At 45.9% G+C, this 16,524-nt stretch overlaps 2 protein-coding genes across 3 annotated transcripts in view; both read right to left on the bottom strand.

Annotated features, from left to right (window-relative positions):
• The window catches only part of LOC127292145 (DNA-directed RNA polymerase V subunit 7-like), a 116,454-nt gene that overhangs the window by 17,989 nt on the left and 81,941 nt on the right, over nt 1-16,524 (bottom strand). The window lies entirely within an intron of this gene.
• On the bottom strand, nt 12,204-16,218 carry LOC127292016 (rab escort protein 1). 2 transcript variants are annotated; one of them, XM_051321367.1, is made up of 9 exons: nt 15,465-16,218; nt 15,152-15,280; nt 14,887-14,986; nt 14,495-14,533; nt 13,704-13,920; nt 13,532-13,607; nt 13,268-13,463; nt 13,056-13,136; nt 12,204-12,610 (listed from the first exon to the last, which is right to left on the bottom strand). In XM_051321367.1, exons 1-9 carry the CDS (start codon nt 16,148-16,150, stop codon nt 12,521-12,523), a joined length of 1,614 nt encoding a protein of 537 aa, XP_051177327.1. In that variant the 5' UTR covers nt 16,151-16,218; the 3' UTR covers nt 12,204-12,520. The 2 variants fall into 2 exon arrangements, with proteins under 2 accessions (XP_051177327.1, XP_051177336.1); XM_051321376.2 differs by having other exon boundaries at nt 13,532-13,604.

Below are 16,524 nucleotides of genomic sequence, written 5' to 3'. Positions count from 1 at the left end.
GAAAGGTACAATCAGCTCCAAGACCAAAGCCAATGGTTAAGAATTTGTTGAATAAGTACACTTTGCTCAAGGCCAACAATGTGTTTTCCAACAATGTGTTTAATCGGCTGAGAGGTAATAACCGTCCTAGGTCTCGTACTCGACCCGGGGGGCATGAACGGTGGCCAGGAAAGTCGTACAACAAACAACTTTATTTTCCGGTGACGCCAACATCTTGGGGTTGCCCACCTCCTATATATCCTCAATATCCTCCGTGGGGCTTCTATCCATGGGCAACATATCCTACAGGGTCAGCAGTTTATTTTCAACCGGATTGGGTTTCATCGAGGCCTATATTCAGACCATACTCGGACCAGAAAAGGGATCGGTCCAATCAGCATCTGAGACGCGGGAAACCATATAGCAAGAATTATACGAGTGACCGCGAGAGTGCATGGGTGAAGCGAGCTAAACTTAAGCCAGTACAAAATTCAATAGCTGGGCAAGGTCAGACAGGTGAAGGTATTGTGAATGCTAAAGAAAAAGGCAGCAATGGTGGAATAGGATCGGTACAGAAAGAAGAGGATGCTAATGGTGTGCAGCTGCAGCAAACAATATCTAACCGATCTGAGAAAGTGATTAATGCTGGACCTAACATGCAAACACGGTCTGATAAGCCATTGGTTGTATCTTCACGTACTAGTCAGAAGTTTGAATCGGCTAGTTTACATGCCGATTTAATCATGGAAAGCTGCAGTACAGGAACATCACAGAACGTGCTTCCAATGGGTTTCATGTGTAGTACTAGCACATTTACTGAACGTGGTGACTCAAGCAATAGAGGCATTAACAGGACATTATTTGATATGCACAGGTTGTTTTCGGCCAAGGAAAAAATGTTTGCCTCGCAGGCATCAGTAAGTCAGTACAGGCCGAGAAACTTGGGGGGCAACAAAATAATGTCAGTTGCGCCAGGAGCTGAACCAAGTCTTCAGTGGTGCCCGACGGGACTCACACATACTCAGAAACGACGGGTACAACGATTGCGAGTATTGGAGATGAGAGAATGGTTAGGTGAGAAGTGGCCTGATGAGTGGTTCAATCAAGATAGACCAGTGATGCCTACAAAGGTGATGTTTGGAAGGAGTACATCATTGCAAATCTAAGCCATCGCTGACTCGAAGCCGAAAACTGGTATGTATTTATTGAAAAGTTACACGAGTCTTTATATTATATATGTACCAATTTTCGGCATTATCTACTTTCTAGTTTATGAGTAGTTTATGAGTGAAAACTTACTAGCCGACGTGTTTAATTATTTATATTACAACAACCGATTCCAAGTGTTAGGATTATAAAGTGGGCTTATGCACTAATAGAATAATATTTAACACATGAATCGTTGCGTTCTTTGTTAAGTCAAGGTGTCGCCGATTTTATTGTAGATCATAGGATTAAGGATGAGTCACATATTAATTGTGTTAGTGTTTGCCGAAGAAAACTTTGTTTTAATGGATCGGTTTGTAGAGATGGACAAGGCGTCGGTAATGTTTTTATTTCACCTAACAATGTAGTTTATGAAACATCGGTGCCTTTGGAATATTTAATTGATATCGTTTTAACGATATAAATGCTTTTGGGAATTCGCTTCTGGTAGTGCAAGAAGTAAAAAAGTGAATTTTAGTGCTTTAATGGATTACTAAATAGCTAATTAGACCGATGTTTGGATGTTGTCAAAGACTCTAGATACGTTCTCTATCAATTATATATCTAGACGAGAAAATTCTAGAGCCAATTATTTAGCACAGCAAGCATCTGGTTATCTTATTACCAGAGGGAAATTTCTCGTACTAGAGACACCAATGTTAGATGCTGCTGTAAATAAGACCGATCTATTAGCTATTGAATCAGTAGATGGTGCAAGTGCTTCTAGTTCGGTACAGGAGGGAATAATGCAGACCAATGAGAATTCGGTGCAGGGGCTATACATGACCGAATTAGAAAAGAATTTAGAACCTGGGGATTGGAGAGTTCCGCTAGTTAATTATTTAAAGAATCCAAGTCAAACAAGAGATAGGAAAATTCGGCGACAAGCTTTGAAATATACTCTATTAAATGATGAATTGTATCGCCGAACAATAGATGGGCTATTCTTAAAATGTTTGAATTCTGAAGAGTCTAAGATAGCTATGGGTGAAGTGCATGAAGGAATATGCGGTACACATCAGGCGGCTTATAAGATGCGATGGTTATTAAAAAGAGCGGGTTTTTATTGGCCGACTTTGTTAGAAGACTGTTTCCGGTATTATAAGGGGTGCGAAGCATGGCAAAAATTTGGAAACATACAGTTAGCGCCCGCGGCTATGCTGAATCCTATAATTAATCCATGGCCATTTAGAGGATGGGGTTTAGATTTTATTGGTAAAATACATCCTGCTTCTTCTAAAAGGCATTGCTTCGTCCTAGTAGCTACAAACTATTTTACTAAATGGACAGAAGCGGTTCCCTTAAGAAATATGACTCATAGAGAGGTTCTAAGTTTTGTCTTAGAGCATATTATTCATAGATTCGGTATTCCCCAAACTTTAACTACTGATCAAGGTTCTTCTTTTATGTCTCATCAATTCCGTGAGTTTGCCGAATCATTTGGAATTAAGATGTTGAATTCGTCGCCTTATTATGCCCAAACTAATGGACAGGCCGAATCTAGCAATAAAACTTTGATCAAACTTATAAAGAAAAAGATTGAGGAACATCCGAAAAAATGGCATGAGGTGCTTTCGGAAGCTTTATGGGCTCATCGGATATCTAAGCATGGAGCAACTCAAGTGACACCGTATGAGCTAGTATATGGCCAGGAGGCAGTTTTGCCTGTGGAGGTTAACTTACAAGCTCTTAGAGTAGCCAGACAAAATGATTTGTCGGCTGTAGACTATAATAATTTGATGATGGATAGAATAGATGATGTTTCTGAAGAAAGACTACGAGCCTTACGAGAGATTGAAAAAGAAAAATTAAGAGTAGCTAAGGATTATAATAAAAAGGTGAAAGAAAAATCGTTTCAAATAGGAGACTTAGTATGGAAAACGATTTTACCAATTGGAACTAAAGATAGAAAATTCGGCAAATGGTCGCCGAGTTGGGAAGGTCCATATAGAATTGTAGAGATTGTTCCTGGAAATTCATATTTTGTACAATCTTTACAGGGGAGAAATTGCCAAAAGCTCTCAATGGAAGATACTTGAAAAAGTATTATCCTAGCATGTGGCAAGAGGCTTGAAGATATCATGGCCGTTATGTTACTTGAAATATCACTCTAACAGAGTGTGGCCGATATATTATTTTGAGTATCGTCATATGAAAATTGGCCGATGTGTTCTTTGGATATCGCCCTAAGCAAATTTATGGCCAGTGAAGTTATTGGCATCGTCCTAAGGTATTGCAGAAGTGTTTTTGGTCAACTCAATTGTACCAAAAACAGGGGGGCATGTGTTCATGGCGTAATTTGGCTAGCTGGTTCTTATGATCGGCCAAATTAATTTAACTGATTGAGGACAGATTATTGGTTAACATACATATTTGGATTTTGATGTTTAGTTTAAGATGCGGGCTTGATCACAGTATTACAAATATCGCATCAACGCACCAGATGGAGAAGGCCATTACACAGAATATATATATGGAGTACTAGTGGCTACCCAGGATGAACAAATCGTGAATGGATTCACAGATAGGCGAAGCTAAAACGCAGGTGCCCAGGACAAGTCCTAGCTGCAGCCAGGGATATTTCGATCGAGCTGCAACAATGGTAACAAAGGTCATGCCGGTTTGAATGCCCAAGGAAATATCTGTACGGGACTTTGTTGGGAGTTGTTACATTGGCTAGCAGATAAATAGGCAGGTATTGATTCCTAGGTAGTAACCGACTTTAGGAAGGACAAATTCTATTCGGTTTCTGAGTTTTGTACCCGCACGCGAAGTCCTGCGTCCTATAAATAGGCCAAGGCCGATTGAGCAAAGGGACAACCAATCGATCTATCAAATAAATATGTATCTACTTTTTACGTACGTTTTTCTGTTGTTCTTCTCTGCTAGACTCTAGTTCATCTAGGGTTTAGCAAAATCTTTGCCGCTTTGCGCTGAAAAGCGGTCGTCGTCCTCTCCGAAATTGAGGAATCTTTGTTGATTTGCCCGAAAATCATCCGTTCGTCGTCACGAAAATACGACAGTTATCGTGTTGTTGCACTGCAGTTTTGCGTGGCAACAGATTGTTGCCCAAGACCACGAATGTTCCAGGTGCAGAAAAGATACTGTAACTAAGATTACTCATAAGAAACTACGTTTACACCACTTAGAGGAATGATACGAGCACATAGGTGTAAACCAAGGTACTGAACAACTAACGGACAGTTGATTAGCAAGCGGTGCGGTGGTGTCAGCGAACTGACAGCGGATGGCACCGTCAGGTAGTGAAGGAGATTCATGGCGCCTGTGCAGGCACCGGCTGGTCGTCGAAAGCTAGAAGCTCGTCGTCCGTGGCTCCGCACTCGCGCGCGACAGCACGCATGGCGTGGATGTCAGAAGCGGGGAGGTCTGGTGTGTCGATGAGGCCGGTGTTGACGAGAGCCGCAGACAGATCAAACGTGTGGCGGCCTTCTTCTTGACGTCCACCTCGAGCATGCTGACGAACTTGGCCTCCTGCTTGGCCGCCAGGCGCTGGCTCCTCCGCACCTTAGCCGCAACTTCAGTGGCGCGGCGAGCGCGCGTGCGACGGCGTTGCTCTTCCCTGGCACGGAACGGGTCGGGCGTGTGCACGAAATTGTCTGCGCGTTCAGTTTCAGATAGGCTTAGATTTTGAGATTCAGTTCGGGAGATCGATGGTGTATTGACAGGAGTAGGGGTGAGAGAAGCACCTTGATCAGAGGACTGAGCAGCGAAAGTGAAGGAGGGGTCTTGGCGGAGGGCTTGCATGGAGGAGATGAGCTCCTCCGCGTGGGCGATGAGCTCGTCAGCGGCTTGCTGAGCAGCGTCGCCGGCATCGATCGCTAGGTGAATAGCTTCGAGGCCGTTTGGCTGCTGGCTCAAGCTTTCCTGTGGCACAATATCAGGCAGCTGTGGAGCGAATGGTGGTTGTGCCGGAGCGTCGCTGGGAGCGTCGCGTGCGGCGAGTCCGGGGCTTCAGTCTGGGTGCCCGTGGAGACCATTGTAGGAGCGGTCTGAGGCCATGGCGAGGGCGGCGGGGCATCCGTAGCCACGTTGAGCTGCCAGGAGTTGTCGACGTCGAAGTAGACAACGACTACGTCACTGTCGGGCATGCGGAGGACGGCTGAGGGAGGCACCCGCTTGCCACGCTCGAGGAGCACGAAAGTGCAAATGATGGTGAAGTCATGTCCCGTGACGCTGCATTGGTCGACGCAGCAGAGCTTGCCGATGGAGCCGAAGATGAAGTTGGCTCCGGACGGGTGCCAGAGACGGAGCGGATATTTCCTGGCGCGCAGCTCGACGATGACGTCGTAGTTGGTGGTGGCGATCTTCATCCCACATCACTTCATCCATGGTGACGGTGGTGCCTTCGAAGGGGAAGGGCCCCAACGCCATGGCTCTGTCGCGGTCAGCGTTGGAGGGGAAGATGAGCAGCGCGGACCCAAAAACTGATGGAGCAAGGACGAAAGGAGGGCATCTAGGGTTGAGCTCTAGCGCGGCGCGGATGTGCGGCATCTCCTGTCGAACGGGTCCATCGACGAGCGCGTAGACGAGGTTGCTGACATCATGGATGAAGTGATGTGGGACGAAGATCTCCGGGACAGGCCCACCAAGCCTTGCAGCGTGGCGTGACGAAGCATGCCTTTCCACGGGTGTCCCACGCAGGATGCCCCTAGCCACGTCGACAGCGGCGTCGGGCAAGGGATCGTTGTTGGTGGCGGATCCCCGCTGAGAGGGAGGCGCCGAGTCATCGTCGTCATCTTCTCCTTCAGAGTAGAAGTTGATCGGGTTCGCGTGTTAGCCGGGATGGTTGTGGATGGTGTAGGGGCTTCTCGATGGAGGTTGAAACGGCGAACATCGACCCAGAGTTCGCCGTTTGGAGCAGCAACAATGACTTAGCCGTCGTCAGCAAAGGGGGTAGGAGCTGATGGGGAAGCCATTGGAGCTTGGAAGTTGTCTGACTGTGGCGAGGTGGTGAACGGAGGTAGAGCGAAAGCAAGCGGAGTGTTTTTGGGGCTGCAGATAGCGCTGCGGTGGCCGGAGGCACCACAGCGAGCACAACAGACAGGGTCTCTACAGGCTTGGACTTTGTGTTCCTTGGATAGGCAGCGGTAGCAACGGAGCTTGAGGGAGTCTTTAGAGAGGGGGAGATGGAGGTAGCTGATACGTCTGAAACATATCAATAATTTTTGATGTTCCATGCTTATTTTACACCAATTTATATATGTTTTGCTCATACTTCGTTGCACTTTTATATATTTTCTGGCACTAACCTATTAACAAGATGCCATAGTGCTAGTTCCCTATTTTCTGCTGTTTTGTATTTCAGAAAAGTTATACAGGAAATATTCTCGGAATTGGACAAAACAAAAGCCAAAGTAAATATTTTCCGTAACGAAGACATAGTCCAGAGGGGAGTCGAAGGGGGGCAGCAGGACGACCACGCCAGCCCTAGGCGCGGCCTGACCCTGGCCCGCGCCTAGGAGTGGTGTGGGCCACCCTGACCTCCACCCCTCTGCCTATTTATTCACGATCTCGAGAAAACCCTGAATACCTAAGCCTCCATCCACGAAAAGTTTGGTCGCGGCCGCCATTGCAGAACACATCTCGGGAGGGTTCTGAAGCTCTTCCCGACACCCTGCCAGAGGGGGAAATCATCGCCGGAGGAATCTACATCGCCATGCCCGCCTCCGAAGTGATGCACGAGTAGTTCATCCATACTCAGTAGCTAGATGGTTGTCTTCTCCAATTTGTGCCTCATGTCTAGATCTTGTGAGCTGCCCTACATGATCAAGATCATCCTTATGTAATGCTACATGTTGTGTTTGCTGGGATCCGATGAATACTGTGTACTATGTTGAGATCGATTATATATTCATGCCATATATGTTATTTGTGATCTTGCATGCTCTCCGTTGCTAGTAGATACTCTGGCCAAGTAGATGCTTGTGACTCCAAGAGGAGGTATTTATGCTCGATAGTAGGTTAATGCCTCTAGTTTTCTGGGAGAGTGACAATAACTTCTAAGATTGTAGATGTGTTGTTCGATATTCTCTCAATTGCCCAGCTATAATTTGTTCACCCAACATGTTATTTATCTTTATGGAGAGACACCTCTAGTGAACTGTGGACCCCGTTCCTTTCCTTTACACTGATAAATTCAACCACTGCAATCCTGCTCTGTTTACTTACTGTAAGCTCTGTTCTCTTTAATTATTGAAAACATCTCTTTCCGCTCGATATTTCACTCGATACGTCTAATCCTTTGTGTTTAGCAAACCAGTGAGATTGACAACCTCACTGTAAGTTGGAGCAAAGTATTTTGGTTGTGTTGTGTGCAGGTTTCCACGTTGTTGTTGACGCCGGTAGTGCGTCCTGCCACTAGTCAGCTAGCAACACCTTTAGAAGTCACGCCTTTCTCCTACTGGTCGATTAAACCTTGGTTTCTTACTGAGAGAAAACTTGCCGCTGTGCTCATCACACCTTCCTCTTGGGGTTCCCCAACTGCTTCCATCAAGCACAAGCCATCAGTAGGGTTTATAGCGGCTCTTGCCGGCAGCGAAGCGGTGGTGGGCGACGCAGACGAATCTTGCGCATGAAGCGTTCTGAGGAGGGCATCTCTGTATGGCGTAGGCAATCGAGGAGCGTAGTCAGGATAAGGGCTAGGGTTCGTAGGCTGGCTCGCCGTGGCCGGCGATAGCAGGGGTGCTGCGTTGCATGCCGTCATGCCATCGAGTGGCGCGCAGGCGGCTTGGTTTTGAGGGTTGTCTGCTGGGTGGGCTTGGTTCACAATGGTCCGTGCGCTAGGGTTGGAAGAAAAGACGGTCTCCGCGTGGACCGTGTCCGTAGACGTCGGGTGAGAAATAGTGGATGTGGTGGTAGGGGATAGGGCAATGGATGTGACGGCCATGTTTTGACCCGAAGAGGCAAGTGGTGAGGTGATTGATGTTGCCAATTGCGAGGGCTGCAGAGCATCAGGCGTCGGCTGCCGACTTTGGTCAGCGATTAGCTGAGGGGCTAGGCTAAAGGCTACGGTATCTTCTGTCGCATCAGCGGCCGCAGCATTGGGCAGGCGGCTGCAAGGTCTGTTTGGTCAGCCCAATAATGACGGCCCAAGGGCGGTGAAGGCTGGGCGTGCAGCAAAGGTGGTAGGCCGAATTGATGACGATTTTTTGAACAGATTTGTTTGGCGCGTTGAAGTGAGGGTGCTAGGATTAACGTGATCCCAGGGAGGATGATTGGTGATCTAAACAAGGTTTTCAGAGACAATTATCTAGGAGGAAGCATGCGATTTAAAAATTGCACCTAGCTGATGAGACAGAGAAAGCATCGTGTATCTAAGACATTTTTAACAGTGAAAGCGCTAGGTTTGACTGAAATTGAAGAAAAGTTAATCCAAAACTCTGCAACTTTGGTGTTGGCCATATGGTGGTTGTTTTTTTTTTGGAAATCTAGGTTTACGATCTTAGAGCGGAAAATCTTGGAAATGAAGGATCTAAAAGCATGATCGTAGGAAATTAGACTAACCAGCAGTAGGCAGCCGTGGCTGCAGCTCCATGTTGATGGCGTTAGCAGGTACAGATGTTGGAGCGGGAGCTGACGGCGGCATGGCCCCATTGTTGGAGGTGTGGACTGTGGTTTTGCGTTTGAAGCTTGGTGCATGTTGTAGACGGCGGTTGATCTTTTGCTGGTGGTGTTTGGAGTGACTGAGCAGGGGGTAGCGCATATGCATCATGAGCTGGGGTGTTTTGGATGTGGTCGAAGACTAACGTGAATTGTTTTGCTTTGATGGGTTTTTGGTGGTTCATGGATGGCACGGAGGGTACGTAGAAGAGGAAGCAGTAGGAAGAGATTTTTTGTACTCTACTAGTACAAAGTCCGTGCGTTGCTACGGCTGAACCTGCTAGTTGATACGTGCGATTAAAAAAGATCATTGTTTGCCTTTTTACAAATGCCTTGAATCGAGTGATGTTTGTGTAAAGCGATTGAAGTGATGAGGTCCATCCATTGATATTGTCTCCTCTGGTTCCTAGATTTGACGGAATTCCCCATATCAAGCGTTGTTGTTGTGAGCGTCCCACCGCTCCCCTCTCTTGCGCGTAGTCTGACTTTTTTAAAAGGAATATAAGTTTATTTTTTTAATTTATAAATATTACATGTTTTGATTTTTTTCTAAAATATTGTGGCGTCATGCTAGAGAATCCTGAAAGGGACCTTTCGGACTGGGCTAACCCGATATGGCAAGATTCATTTTCGTCATGTCAGGCTATCCCGGTATGTTCTGGAGATCGGAGCGCGGCAAAAAAGCCTGACTCATTTGACGGATCATGTCAAACATTGGTGCAGCCATATGTGAATCTTTTTCGCGGTCGTGGACGCCGCCCTAGACGTACACATGCACACTCGCTAATACAATATTGTCTCTCGCATATCAATTCACGACGCCCTATTGTTTGCATGTGTGCGCGAGGACAACTGTGATTCCCCTATCCTACATGGCTGTGATTTGTTGTAGGATCGCGTGAGTGAATGTTTTTGGCAGTGGAGGAACCAAGACAACAATCATGTGTTGTTAGCTTAATGTTGTGTAGTTAAATACATGTATTTATATATTTTTTTAATATTTTTTTGCACACTTTGTATTGTCGAGAACTGTGTAGTCATTTGACTACACAACTCAAATGTGGCTCCACCACTGATTCTTGGCAATCCTGCTCTCTCTCTTTTTGATTGCGCTGTCGTGCGGTTCAGCCCGACCTATTTTTTTGCGCTGTCGTGCGGTTCAGCCCGACCTATTCTTTCGCTGGGCAAGGCCTAAGGAATCCTGGCCTGTCCGGTTAGCCCAACCCGAAAAGTTCCTTCTATGATTCTCTAACCCGACGATGTATTTTTTTTTTGAAAGTTAGATAAAGAAGTTTATTATTTATGAAATTAAAGAAAAAGAAAACAATATTTTAAAATCAGTCCGCTCCAACATTCATAGTGGACAACTCATATAGCGGTGGTTAATGCATTTGATTGGCTCACAACCCCATAAGTGATTAATTAGGTAACCCCAGCAATCATAATTTGGAGAGGCATGGCTCTCGCTTCCTTTATCTATCCCGTGCTATTCAATGATAATCTCGTATCCTAAACTGATATCGTGCGGATGAAGATTAGATCTGGCCGCGAGCTGGACGATCCCCAACAGCAGCTACCGCCGGCCGGCTCCACTATCTTTCACCATCCGCCCCAAATTCATCTGTGATAGTGCGATTATTTTTCCTCTTTCCATCAGCCTTTAGATCTCCCGCGAGCTGATGCAAGCCTGGACGATCCCCAACAGCAGCTACCGCCGGCCGGCTCTCTTTGTTTTCCCCTGATCGAGGCTTCATCTGTGATAGTGCTCCAACTTTATGTCCTCTTTCCATCAGCCTTTCAGAGTTCTGATCATTTGATCAACCGTTCAAGGTTGTTATTTTGGCACAGCTCGCTGATAAGCCAGCAAATTTTCAAGCATATAAACATGTAAAGATCGGTATTCGTGAGCGAGGTGGGACTAAATAATTCCTACGCCGAGCAGTGAATGACTTTACGTGGCTGAGGCTGGTCGCATGCAACATAGCGGCCGAGCCGTCCAAGCCCATGGGCCAGTTTCCAGCGACCCTATTCTCGGGCCATCACCGATCGACAGCAGCTTTTAATTATGCGAACATAGCGGTTGTAGGGAACTGATTTTAATTGCGCGGTGGCATCATCCTGTAAATTTCTGTCAACTCTGAGAGCAAGTTTAAAACGGACGAAAATTTTGGGGAGAAACCTTACTTCCTTTATTAGTAGGTAAAGATAAAGAAGAGCATGTCTAACATACACCTTAAATTTCTGCCCCGTATAACACGAGTAGAGGGCCCTGTATTCGATTTCGATCGGCCAAAAACTTGTCCGAGCTAGCAGACCCCGTATCCCTAAACTGTAAAAGAGCATATTCCAAAAATATGCCAAATTAATTTTTTTTTCTTTCTTTCCTCATCTTCCTTCTCTTCTTCTTCCTCCTCTGGGCACTGCACGCCATGGCCCCAAATCGCGTGATGGCCTGGCCTCCGGCCGCCCCCGCCTCCGCACCGGCCTCCGGCCGCCTCGCTTACGCCGCCCGCCATGGCTCAGCCGCCTCTGCTCCCGCTCCGGCCGCCTGCCCGCCACGGCCGTCGTGCGACGCCCCGCCCGCCCGCCACGCCCGCCCCGCTCGCCACGGCCCGGCCACCCCGCCCCCGCCCGCCACGGCCAGCCTCCGGCCGCCCTCGCCCGCCACGGCCAGGCCTCCGGCCGCCCTGCCCGCCACGGCCTGCTGCTGCTCGTCGCGCCCTCCGGCCTGCTGCTGCTCGTCGCACCATGCCATGCACCGGCCTCCGGCCGCCACGGCCCCGTCACGCGACGCCGCCCCGGCCGCGACCGGCGCGATGCATAGACGATTTCCTGAAAATTCAGCCCGCCACGACTAGGGGGTTCGCCCTGTATTCAGCCTCCCACCCTGTACTTGTAAGGGGCGAGGAGCCGCCCCGTACTTTACGGAGTTGGGGCTTTTAAGGGGTCTGTTAGACCTGCTCTAAGTATTTTGCAGAACCACCGAGACATGCTTGGAGGAGGACGACGATGAGAATCTCATCAAAGGAAATTTCGGAGAGATGAATGGAGGCTACCATGGGGTAGGCGTATGAATCAACGAGGATTGGAGCTGTAAGAAGGCCCAGGTTGCACCAACCGTCATGTTGGAACTGGAGGTCCATGGCGTCTCCGACGCCGAGAAAGGAGCGTAGGGTTCGATGGGCGTTGGAGTCGTCGTCGATGCAGTATGTTTGTGGTGGAAGCTTCTGTGGAGGCGGGGGTGAAATAGTTGTGAGCGTTGGTGGCTGTTGAGCGGTGCATGGTTGAGGTGGTTGCCGTGGTTGGGGAAGAAGAGGTTGCGGTGGCCGGGCTGGAAGAGCGGGAGGAGCCATCTCGGCTGACAATCTTCATTCGGCAGTATCTTGTCTGCATAGAGATTAGGCGTAAATCACATTCCAAGATGCCTACCAGCATCGAATGATTACATTCACGACCAGTGTCGTATGATTTACATGGAGATGAATCAATGTTGAACAGGTTACCAATTAAGCAAGTTTTTATCTCCCTTAATTAGCTACTACTGAGGGACTCATGTACAATATGGTTTACCAATCCCTTTTGCTTATTGACATGAATGCATCCAAACCCTCCACAACCAAAGAATTCTGCTTGCATAGCTTTGCTCTGTGCTTAGTTAGTTGTAGTTTCTACACCTGAAACCTAAGTTAAATTCCTTCAACAATAACAAATGGTTTCACTCTGCGGAATCAGAGTCGTCATCTTCATGTTGGGGAGCTGAATTTCTAGGCAGGAATTCTTCGTTAGGATAGATTTCCGCAAATAACTGCAAAAAACATTGAAATATATTGAGGTTTTAAACAAACTTAACTTATGTGCAGGCCAGGCAATATGATTTTATACATATGACATGATTCTTAATTTTTCAATATATTATGCACGACATAACAACTGTCTAATAAATGAAGAGTCGACCCCTAAAACTACATCAACATTGTATCTTATAATAGGAAACCAAATACACACCATCACAAGATATACAAGTTAGCCTTTTCCTCGATACAGAATAGTATTGGAATGGTTCTAAAATTTCGTAGATTAGCTTGAACTATGACCTACTTCCAAAAGGAAAAGAGACGAGGGTCATTGAAAGTTAGGTAAGGACTCAAAACTCAGCAGACTAGGTGCAACAATGCTAGTTACCTACTTTCTTGTGCAGATGCAAATACAGCATTGATAATAAAGAATGTAACATCACACAAAATGCATACCTTCTCTGTTGATTCCAGTATATTTCTGTAGTCAAGATATTCATCAGGCATTGGGCAGGATAATATAGGACCGGGTTTTGCCTGGTGGTGGAAGACATGAAAGCATATATGTGTTGTGATTACATTGTATAAATGTGCACATCAGTATAAGAATTGTTGTTTACCAATATTGAACTGTGAATACAATCTATAATGATATCAAAGAAATGGACCTGTGTGATCTCCTGAACATAAACACACTTCCATATTAGACCTTGCTTTGCATCATCGTTGTCCTCTCTGGTTTTCTCTGAATGGCCTTCTGAACCATCTGAAGTTTGGGAACCGAAAAGAACCTCTATTGCTTTGTTTATGCAGAGTTTTCCCATGTAGGCATCAACACATGGAATAGAAAGGTATGCCATGAACCTACGAGTGAGATTGGCTAGTGAGGGAAGTTGCATACGTTAATGATATATCGATAGGAGCTAACTTACATTCCAGGAGGGCATATTGCTACATTGCTGATCAACTGAAGCACCCGAAGAGTTGCAACCTGCTGCTCTTGTACTGCTGAATTAGAGGAAACATGTGGCATCAAAGAGAAGAAAAGGAATGAGCTATGGCTAGTTCAAGGAAAAAAAAAAGGACGGGAACACTTATTCTAACATTTTGGGGGGAAAACAACCAGAACATTCGACGAATTCTGTTTCACGGACTTTTTAGTTATGCATATTCCGCGAGCAACTTTTCTTGGTGAGTTTGAGTCTGCAGGGCCCGATGGCAAATCCAAGGAAGGAATTTTGTATGACGGATCGAGTATCAACTGCTGGCACAGAATATCTTGACCAGTTGCCAACCTTGTGCCAATATAACATTGTTTTTCCTGATCGAGAAGATGTTGATTATTGGATTTCACTAAACAAAGAAAGGGTCAAAAAAATTATAGACGAGTGCAATAAACAAGCAGAATATTTTCACGTGTAGAATATAAATAAGGAAAACACAACAATCCCTCTTCTGCTGATTATGGTGATTAATCTAAATCATTCAAATTAGTTTTTATCATAAGCAAGGAAGCTCTCCCTGCTCTACTTCAAACAAGATCTTCCCCACTTTTTTGTGGAACAAAAGCTTAACAATATTTCTCGTCTTATGGCATTGAGCTCATAACCGGAAGACAAGCAGTTGAATGTCCTAGACCCTTTATATGTAAAAAACGCCTCGTCTTAGTACACACTTGTATCTTCTTAAATTTAATGGTGTAGAAACGAGTTTTCTTAATTGTCCCCATTTTATCTCTGATGAACCAAGTGAGATTTCTAATCTCCCACCTATTTGCAGGGAATAAAATATATTGATTAAACATATAATACAAGTAAGACACACTGTAAGCAACTACACAAGGCACAGACAACACCCAAGAAGATCCACAATATAGAGCATAAATTTTATCATACCTTATCCATAAGAAGGGCAGTGACAGGCATCCGCAAAACCTGATCATTGACATAAAAGAAATGTTGCCTGAGGTTAAATATCAAAATGATCATAAACAATAATAGTTTATATGATATTTGATCCAAATTCATTGCATTCTTGGAAGAAAGATAGTTTGTTACACAAAAGAACAAGTCATTCTTGTAAAGGGGTTTCAAGAAATTGGTATATCACATAATACATTATCAAAGGATAGGTTGCAATCAATCAGATTGCATCAGATTCAAAACAAACATGGAGATAGAAAGTTGATACTGGGATATATGATATTGATTGGAGAAAGAGTAAGCCAAGGATACATGTAAAATCAAAACCAGATAGATATACTTTGAAGGTATCAATATCATCTTACATATAGGGCACCCTTAACAGCAGCGAAACGACAGAAAGCTTGAGGCAGCTCACCATGGCCATGCATAGGATAGATGAAAGCACCCTTTGCATTAGCAAACCTGATACATCAATAACACATGGTCTTTATTCTACAAGGTAAAAGTCCCTTATATTTATTCCGTAATTCAGTTATATTTCCTTGTAAGGCTAAACAAAGTTCCTCAAAAAGGTCTTACATGAATAATATATGGTCTTTAATAAGGATGCAAGGAAAGAAAACTAACCTCCCAATGGACTTGAAATGAAGAGCTACTGTCTTCACTCCATCTCTGGTTGTTAATAATGTTTTACGTGAGTCTGCGGTGTCATCTTCTTGATCATAATCCGACATCCCGATTGCATACAACACAACCCTACAAATGAACAAGATGCAACCAGCCTTAATAAATTAGTCGCACTAAGCTAGTGACAATATTCATTCGTCACAATCATACAAATAAACATGATGCAACAGAGCAGACAGTCCTAATTCGTAAAATTAGTGAGGAGTGACTGACAATAGAGTCCCAAAAGAGTAGTACACAGACTTGATCTTACCCTATCATCTTGGGCGTAAGGTTCTGTTTCTTGAGGAACTCAACGAAGGGGAGATCCAAGTCTTCCTCAGATATGGAAGCTTTGCCTTGTCCCCTCTCCTTGGCTGCAATGTGTGACTTCACAAGCTCGACGAAGGCGTAGAGGTGGCGCTTGTCAAATAAGTTAACTTTGGCGTCCTCGCATAGTTTGGTCTTAAAGATGTCCTCCCTGGACGCTGGAACTGGGAAGAGATCGCCATGATCCCAGTAGAGGAGGTCGACGCTCTTGAACTCCACGTGGTGGCCACCCCCTGACCGGTGAAGGAGGTCGACGGACTCACCGGCGCAGTAGAGCAGCCTGGGGCCGACCAGGTCGACGGCGAAGCTGCCCTCCGAGGGGACCGTCCCCAATGTCTCTATGTCGGAGTACAGACTGCTCCGGCGTTGGAGAGGTATCACGCCGGCGTCGGAGGAGGTTGTGGAGGGGGGAGATGCGGAGGAGAGGAGGAATGCCGGGAGGGCGTGGGGCGGGACGGAGGAGGAGAAGTGGGAGCCGTAGAAGGGGTTGGGATCGATGTGGAGGACCGTCTTGCCGGCGGCGGCGCATGCTGCGGCGAGGATGGATTCCGGGAGGCCCGTGCCGCAGACCACCACGTCGAACGAGCTGGGCTCGATGGTTACGGCGGATGAGTCCCCGGCGGCCGCCATTGCTGGTTTTTTGCTGACCGGTCTCGATCGGAATCAGATGGTTGGCAAGAAGAGTCCGTGCGATATCAACCTTTTTTTTTTTTTTTTTTTTTGCGACTACGATATCGGATCGTCTTTGGCTGAACTGAAGAAGAGCCCAGCATGCATCCATGAACCCTATAACTTGCCGGCTCCAAAATTTACATTTTTGATGCGCGTATGTATGTGTAGTGTGCTAATTTTCATATCTGAATTCGAAAAAAGCATATATCTTAGGTAAAAAATTAAAAGTTTTCAATGAACAGACCAAAAAAAATTCTATCAAGCTTTCTATCACTATTCACTTGGTAGTCAGACTGTCACTTGGTGGCTAGATAACTATGTAACTTGATACC

This window comes from Lolium perenne, chromosome 1 (genome assembly GCF_019359855.2).
Source record: "Lolium perenne isolate Kyuss_39 chromosome 1, Kyuss_2.0, whole genome shotgun sequence".
In the NCBI taxonomy this organism is placed as follows: domain Eukaryota; kingdom Viridiplantae; phylum Streptophyta; class Magnoliopsida; order Poales; family Poaceae; genus Lolium; species Lolium perenne.
The sequence above is the reverse complement of the archived record's forward strand: the minus strand, read 5'-3'. Positions and strand labels throughout refer to the sequence as shown.

Bases quoted from the DNA above. Each gene is read 5' to 3' on its own strand.
- LOC127292016 (XM_051321367.1), bottom strand. From the start codon at position 16,150: ATGGCGGCCGCCGGGGACTCATCCGCCGTAACCATCGAGCCCAGCTCG. The intron at 13,921-14,494 runs GTATGATAAAAT...CTTCTCGATCAG, and splicing joins CTGCCCTTCTTATGGATAAG to GAAAAACAATGTTATATTGG. The intron at 13,464-13,531 runs GTAAGTTAGCTC...TCTCACTCGTAG, and splicing joins GCAATATGCCCTCCTGGAAT to GTTCATGGCATACCTTTCTA.